The sequence below is a fragment of the Papio anubis genome, chromosome 7 (genome assembly GCF_008728515.1).
Source record: "Papio anubis isolate 15944 chromosome 7, Panubis1.0, whole genome shotgun sequence".
NCBI lineage: Eukaryota > Metazoa > Chordata > Mammalia > Primates > Cercopithecidae > Papio > Papio anubis.
This window is the reverse complement of record NC_044982.1, coordinates 89868432-89876774: the sequence shown is the minus strand read 5'-3', so window position 1 is coordinate 89876774 and position 8343 is coordinate 89868432. Positions and strand designations below refer to the sequence as shown.

The 8343-nt window shown below is 50.8% G+C and overlaps 1 protein-coding gene across 2 annotated transcripts in view; it reads left to right on the top strand.

Moving 5' to 3' along the window:
• Nucleotides 1-4111: 4111 nt before the first annotated feature.
• SYNM (synemin) overlaps nucleotides 4112-8343 on the top strand; it is a 30817-nt gene continuing 26585 nt past the window's right edge. Inside the window, exon 1 of one of the 2 annotated variants that reach the window (XM_003901425.3) lies at nucleotides 4112-5075. In XM_003901425.3, coding sequence (XP_003901474.1) covers nucleotides 4266-5075 — 810 coding nt within the window. In that variant the 5' untranslated portion in view covers nucleotides 4112-4265. The remainder of the gene's footprint in view (nucleotides 5076-8343) is intronic. The other variant, XM_009210969.4, reaches the window with a different exon arrangement.

The following is an 8343-nucleotide window of genomic DNA, read 5'->3' as shown; positions in this document are numbered from 1 at the left end:
ATTAGGAAAGTCACCTACTGAAGATGGCCATTGAGTAGTCGTGAATATTCGCAGTATGAGAAAAGCACCCTGCCTCGGTGGTATATCGCTGGTACAGGTGGTCAGTCCCATATCACCCGATGACCGGTGATCAACGCTAACTTTCTTCAAAGTATCCCCAGCTGCAGCGAGATGAAGATTAGGGCTTTCTCTTGAAGCTGGTGATGCCAGCTTTGAATGTGTGTATATATTGTACATATTGTATATTATATAGGAAATGCATATTTATGCATATGATTTATGGTACCATGTTTATAAATGTATATATTTATAATATATGTATAAATATATATGTTATAGTATATATTTTATATATTATATATAAAATATATAATATTTCCAGCTTAGATTACCCACTCTATTGAATAGAAGAATATCAATAAGAAGTGAAGATTGCAGGACTTTTATTTTTGCCATTAAGCTATTAATACAAATGCAAAGTTGTTAATATGTTAGCTACATGTCTCTCAAATTTTTATTACAAATAATAATAAAGTACACACTGCTCCTTAACATAAATTCCACATAGCAAATTGATTCTAGCAGAATGGTCTCATTGATTTTTGCAGAACTCTGCTGTTCCTAGTGAATTTATGGTCACAGTTGACAAATGAATGCAGCACCATGAATATTGATATTTTTGTTTACCTTAGCAAGAAAGACAAAGGTGAAATAACTGAGAAACTTCATTTATTCCTCATCATGATGTAACTTCTTTTTAAATTTTTTGTTGTATTTTTAAATTTTGTTAAGACAGGATCTCACTCTGTTACCCAGGCTGGAGTGCAATGGCTCAATCACGGTTCACCAAAGCCTCCATCTCCTGGGCTCAAGGAGTCCTCTCACTTCAGCCTCCCGAGTAGCTGGGATTACAGGTGCATGCCACCATGCCCAGTTAATTTTTGTATTTTTTTGGAGAGAGGGGGTTTTGCCATGTTGTCCAGGCTGGTCTGGAACTCCTGAGCTCAAGTGCTCTGCATGCCTTGGCCTCCCGAAGTCTTGGTATTATGAGTGGAAGCCACCACACCCAGACATGAAGCAACTTCTTTCCTGATCTGGATACAAGTTTTGAGACACTGGACAAACATTTCCTCAAGTTTTTATGCTATTTACAATTCAATAGCTACAGACACAACATGCCACTCAATTTAATCTGCACTATTAACAAACTCTCCACTGCTTTTAAGGGCTAGACAATCAACAAAACATCAAATCCACAAAAACAAGTTATTGGCTGATTTCTGTGTTGTAAATACTCAGGCTACCAGCACGACGTCAGTGAATATGGAGTAGGATAGTACACATTAAATGGCATTTCTATGGTGCAGGCACACTACTCATTCATAACTTCAAGAACAGATCATAGGAAAATGCAGTGAAATATTGAGGAAGTGATACGTTTTGAATATGTTTGCTCTTTGTGTAATTGTAAGCTTCTATAATTAATTTTTAATAATGGCTGTGTTTAACAAGTGGTCCACAAAATTCTAGAAATTTAACAGTTGGCACTCACAAACCTGTGGGAGCCAACCACAGTGCACCACTGCCAGGCTCCAGTGACTTCTGGCCTCCACAGCGGGAGGCACTGGCAAGAGAAGGGAGGCTTGGAGGAAGAACTGGGTTTTCCTCCTCCTGGGATCCATTCTGCTCCTCTTTTCCAGCGCTCTGGGCTTCTCCAGGCTCAGTCAACACCCTAGGGTGCTAACAGCTTCTTAGCTTCTTGCTCTTGCTGGTTCCTGGTGCTTCCTCATCTCATCTACCCCCATCCCATCAATCATTCCCTTCCCTTTGAGTTTGCCTCTGCTTCCTGGCCAGACCCTGCCTGCTCAAGTCTGCTCTTGTGGTCACAACTTTTAATACGTCTAGTCACTTCACCCCTCCGAGCTTCAGTGTTGTGAGGATTCAGCATGAAGCAGCAGAATATTATCCTGAAAGAGTAGCGGGGGGTAGTTCCTCCCTCCCACCTCCTGGCCCTGCTAGTTCATGGTCCCCTATAACTCCTTCCCTACCTGGGCAGCTGTATGCTGGAGCAGTCAATTCCTCGGGGACAGGATTTACAGCAGAAATGGGGGAAAAGTTTTGAGTTTCAAAGTCCAAGATCCTGAAGGGCACCAGGCAAAGAAAGACTAATGAGTCACTGCAAAGTGTCCTGCTGGGACTCACCGGTCCCTGAGAAGGTTCTCCCACCCTGCAGAGCTGTCTCCTGCCCAGCCAGGGGATGTGGGACAGCAGAACCCCTGTTAGCGTGGGGAGTCAAAGAGCTGAGAACAAACAGCTGCAGTGGAGTCCGGGCAATGGTGAGAGCCGCCCTCCTGCACCCCAATGTCCCAGAGGGGCCCAGGACTGGCAGGGTCTCCACATAGGTTTTGGTGATGACACCACAGCAGCTCTGTTGTTTGACAAGCAAAGGCCAGGTGTCAGTGTGCACCTGGGGGAATGGGAGAAGGATGGACAATGATGGGGTGATGGGGGTCCAAATCCCCCTGTCCCACACCAAGGTGAATAAACCCAAGCACTGAATAAACCCACTCTCCACCCCCACTTAGTTTTAGCAGAAAAGCACAGGGAATTATTCATTGAAAGATATTAATTTCTACCACTTACAGAATAGGATCTCGAACATAGGGTCTCTAGAAAAAGGAAGGCCCACTTTCTGCCTTGCTTGTGATTGGAGGCTCATGCCTGTGACAAGGAGAGCACTAGAAGCTTTCTCAGAGGCCCTGGACCAGCTTGCTGAGTAGTCCACCTTTCCATGCCATCTGTAAAATACACTAACTGCTGGCCCTGCCATGAGGAGCTCTCTGGCCAGTGGATGACCGTCCAGGTCTCCCCCTGGGCACTTGTGTCACCACCAGTCCAACGGTACCCCAACCAAGGGTCAGCTGGTTTGTCCCTGTGAGCCTCAATGACACTTCTACTGAGAATTGTCATTCATAAATAACTGCCATGAAAACTAATGAAATGCAAGTGTACAAAAAAGAGCTGTGGTTTCTATGACAATTAAATCGAATACTTTCTTAGGGAAATGTTGGAAAGAAACAGCTGTCACATTGGGGTGTGTGTGAGAGCTGTAAAAGTTCGGGGAGATGTTAGATGTCTAGAAAGTTCTGTACTTGGAGCACTTCATGGCTATCGCCTGTAATCCCAGGACTTTGGGAGGCCGAGGCGGGCAGATCACCTTAGATCGGGAGTTTGAGACCAGCCTGGCCAACATGGAGAAAAAAAAAATTAGCCGGGCGTGGTGGTACCGGCCTGTAATCCCGGTAACTCGGGAGGCTGAGGCAGGATAATCATTTGAACCCGGGAGGCGGAGGATGCGGTGAGCCGAGATCGCTCCATTGCACTCCAGCCTGGGCAACAAGAGCGAAGCTCTGTCTCAAAAAAAAAAAAAAAAAAAAAAAAAAAAATTAATGCGCATGTATGCGCCATATATATATATATGAGATGGCATCTCACTCTGTTGCCCAGGCTGGAGTGCAGTGGCACGATCAGGCTCACTGCAGCTTTGAACTCCTGGGTTCAAGTGATCCTCCCACTTCAGTCTCCCAAGTAGCGCGTGTGACCACGCCAGGTTATTATTATTATTTTTTTTGGTAGAGACAGGGTCTCTCTATGTTGCTCAGGCTGGTCTCGAACTCCCGGGCTCAAGCGATCCTCCCACCGTGGCTTCCCAAAGTGCTGGGATTACAGGCGTGAGCCACCGCGCCCGATCCATATAATTTTTTTTTAAAATAGAAAACCCCCCAATCTCCAGGGCCTCGGGTAAGAAGTCTCTCGTAAATGGCCAGCACCACAGCAACTCAATAGGCTTCTATTTCCATCCACGAACGCCAGGACACTCGTATGCTGCGGGCACGCGTGACGAGACAGCAGCAGGGCGCCTTCTCCCGCGTCCCTTCGCTGAGCCCGGCCTGGCTAGCCCGCCACCCCGCCCGCTGTTACCCGACTCCCCGCCCGGACCACCGTCGGCCGCCAAGGTGCTGCAGGGGGCGCTGTCCGGCTGCAGAGGCAGCGCTGAGCCGCGCTCTGATTGGCTGGAGGCCGCGGCCCTCGCCCAGTTCGCCCGCCCCGTCCGCTAAGTGCCCGGGATCTCCAGCTCGCGTCCCAGTCTGCGGGCCTCCGGGGCAGCGGCGAGGCCGGAGCGTTGTGGCGGAGGGGACAAGACCAGGACAAGACCAGGGCAGGAGGGAGCCGGCCAGCCGCGAAAGCCCCGCACGCCCGGCAAGATGCTGTCCTGGCGGCTGCAGACGGGACCCGAGAAGGCCGAGCTGCAGGAGCTCAACGCCCGGCTCTATGACTACGTGTGCCGGGTGCGGGAGCTGGAGCGCGAAAACCTGCTCCTGGAGGAGGAGCTGCGCGGCCGGCGCGGGCGAGAGGGCCTGTGGGCCGAGGGGCAGGCCCGCTGCGCCGAGGAGGCGCGCAGCTTGCGGCAGCAGTTGGACGAACTGAGCTGGGCCACTGCGCTGGCGGAGGGAGAGCGGGACGCTCTGCGGCGCGAGTTGCGGGAGCTGCAGCGCCTGGATGCGGAGGAGCGCGCCGCCCGCGGCCGCCTGGACGCCGAGCTGGGTGCGCAGCAGCGCGAGCTGCAGGAGGCGCTGGGCACGCGCGCCGCCCTCGAGGCGCTGCTGGGCCGGCTGCAGGCCGAGCGCCGCGGCCTGGACGCGGCCCACGAACGCGACGTGCGGGAGCTGCGCGCCCGCGCCGCCAACCTGACCATGCACTTCCGCGCCCGGGCCACCGGCCCCGCTGCGCCCCCGCCGCGCCTGCGGGACGTGCACGACAGCTACGCACTGCTGGTGGCAGAGTCGTGGCGAGAGACCGTGCAGCTGTACGAGGACGAGGTGCGCGAGCTGGAGGAGGCGCTGCGGCGCGGCGAGGAGAGCAGACTCCAGGCGGAGGAGGAGACGCGGCTGTGCGCGCAGGAGGCCGAGGGGCTGCAGCGCGAGGTGCTCGGGTTGGAGCAGCTGCGCGCGCGGCTGGAGGAAGAGCTGCTGCGGATGCGCGAGGAGTACGGGTTGCAGGCCCAGGAGCGGCAGGTCTGTGCACGGGGACTGCGCGCTGACCCCATACCCCCTGCCGCCGCCCCGGCACCCTGCCCTTGACGGGGTGGGGCAGCGGCCCCTTCACCAGGGACGCGGCGTCGCGGATCTGTAGGGCCCGCCCAGAGGATGCCCGAATGGCCTGGGGACCCGGACTCGGTCCGCTGGTCCATCGACTCAGCGGGCGAGCGCCGGGCGGCAGTTGCCAGCGGATAGTCCCGTCCCCGTCATGGAGTTAGGTGGCAGCTGCTCTAACTTTTGACGCGCGTGACTGGGCGCATCCTGATAGGCGACCCTGTTAGCTCTAGGTTTTCCTTCCTTTTCCCATGCTTCGTAGACCCAGTAGATCCAAATCTAAGAGTCAACCAAGAAACCTCTCTCACTTCCAGAAGTGACGGCTTATGGTCCTCAGGGGAAAACTCAAAGTTAATTTCCAAAACGGTTTTTATTTTGCCAATATGATTTCCCAGTTGGAAGCCGCAGTTGTGGCTCCCTGGGCGGCTGCCTTGTTTGATCTTGGGAGGGGCAGCAACCGTAATGCAGAAGAGAGCTTGATCGAAGATGTTTTGCTCACAGCACACGCTGACGTCAGATCTCTGCGTAGTGTAAAAGTTGTGGGAAAGTGGGGCCCTTTGGCAGGATGTTATTACAAGTGCAGAGTGATATAAACAGTTACTATTTCAGAGAAGCAAACCCTCTGACACCGGCGGGGTGACACCTGTGGCTGATGTAAACTATGCCCAGTCCAGTCCTAGCGTTTGGCCCCCGCCCTGCCCAGCCTCAGCCAGAATTGGAAATATTCCCAAATCACACTGTCAGTTCTCAGGAGGACAGTTGGAAATAACATCTGTACAATTTCACAAATATTTCAAGAGTACAGTTTGCAGCTGTGAGTTAAAGATTTGAGACTGACTTTTTAAAATTAGAGGTGAGAGGAACATGGGGGTTGTCATATGGAATGACTGGGGTGATGTGACAGGTGTCCACAGATGATAAGGAAATACCTGTTGATTCTGCCTGGGTCCCCAGCACTGCGCTAGACTTTTAAGTATTCAAAGAGCTACAGGCTAGATGCGAAATCATAGAATGCAATATGGTACTAAATTGGGATTTAATCTTTTGAGTTGTGGGTTTTGTTTGGCTTCCGCCTCAATTTTTGAAAGTGTTCTCTTGGGGCTTTGCCATAGCTAGAGCAGGGACAGGGACTGACCCAGTGTGTACCGATTTCCACTTGTGAGCTCTTGTGTCCCTTCGCAATGACAGTGGCCTGAGGTCTGAGTTGCACAGGTCCTATACCCCTTGTTGAGTGAAAGTTAAAAAGTGCCTTAATGTGGCATTCATGGAGATTTAACCAGTGGTTATTGTGACTCTCCAAAAAGGAGTGTCTGTCAAACCTACTGCCCAGGGAACCCCTTTGTAGGGAACCCTCACTACCAACTCAAGGGCCTGTGCTGTGCAGGCAGGTTTAGAAAATGCTGCTTTGAGCCATGCTATGTGGACCAAATTCTCACTATGCGTTCACAGCCACAGCTCACTTGGCACATTTCAGACCTTCAAACTCTGGTTCCAGTGTTCTTTCTTAGCGGCAAAGCCCTTTTCCCCCCAATGAAATCTTCAGTGGAACCCCTAATCTGAGACATATGAAATCAGAGTTCCCCTCACTGGAGGAGAGATGGGGACTTGGAAGTGCAGTTAGAATCCTGTCCAGCCCTCCTTTGACACAGGGACTCCAGGGTCCACCAGGGAAGTGCTTTTCCTGAGGTCATACCTGCCCTAGTGGGGCTGGGACCTCACTCTCAGTTTCCCATTCAGCGATAGCTCCCTCTTGTTAGAATTTGCTGCTTTTTCCTAAAAGCAAAGAGCGAGGAAAATGTCAATAAGGACCTGGGTTTGTTTGTTTGTTTGTTTTGGTTTGTTTTTTGTTTTTTGAGACAGAATCTCGCTCTGTTGCCCAGGCTGGAGTGCAGTGGCTGATCTCGGCTCACTGCAACATCTGCTTCCCGGGTTCAAGTGATTCTTGTGCCTCAGCCTCCCAAGTAGCTGGGATTACAGGAGCCCACCACCATGCCCGGCTAATTTTTGTATTTTTGGTAGAGACAGGGTTTCACCATGTTGGCCAGGCTGGTCTCAAACTCCTGACCTCAAGTGATCCACTTGCCTTGGCCTCCCACAGTGCTGAGATTACAGGTGTGAGCCCCTGTGCCTGGCTGTTTTTTTTTTTTTTTTTCAGTTCCAATTTGCAGAGGTTTTATTGTACTAAATGTTACCAGTCACTACCTTGTCCATATACTGAATTTTCCCTCAGTTAACTTAAGTCAACCCCATTTCAAATTGCATTCCAGAAGATTCAGCACCAATCACAGAGATGCTAGGAAGTATGTGAAAGAGTGAGTATGGATGATTTAACCCCAAGCCTGTGATTTTTTTCAAGTTCTGTAGAAGCTTACTATGGGGAGACTGAAAAAATCCTAAAAATGGGTTTAATTATACAGTAATAAATATCTTATTACTAAGAGCCTGTAGCAAGTGCTTCCTGTGTGCCAGGTACCACAGATGCCCTTCACAAATGTTCAGTCTCAGTGCCCGCACAGTGTTAGGAAGTGGGTACTAATATTAGCTCCACTTTACAGAGGAGGAAACTGAGGCACATAGGTCACCTGATTAGTAAGTAGTTAAGCCAGGATTCAACTCAGGCTCCAGTGCCTGAGCAGCTCACCACTGAGCCACCGTTTCTTCTGTCTGTTCGATCAGAGAGAAACCTTTAACCAGTATTCTTGCATTCACAGCATAATAATCATTGCTTTTCCTAAGAGCTAGTCTGAGGTACTCTACTGATTTCCAGTCCTAAAATGCTTTTAGACCCCTCCAACTGGCTGATGTCAGAATAGTTTGGGTATTAAAACTGTTTTCTTTCATTTCTTTCTTTCTGGGTTCCATGTGCTTTAATGCCCCTCCCCTGGAGGCAGGAGCTGGAGGCAGTAGAGGGTGCCTCCACGTTGTGCCCAGCTCTCCTTGCCTCTTGCTAGCTTCTGTGGCTCAAGGGGGAAGATGCTTGCTAAGATTCTACTTGAGGAGAAACTGGTCCTTCCCAGTTGGCCCATGCGCCTTCACTATATGAGGTGATAGTTGGCCTGCCCCAGGCCTGGCCTCAGATTTGCCTGAGGAAAATTTGCTGAACTGACATCCAAGTTCCCAAATGTGATCTAGATCACTTAAAGCCTGAGTAACACACCCAGGCTGCGGGAGGGGGCTTCAGAAAACACTT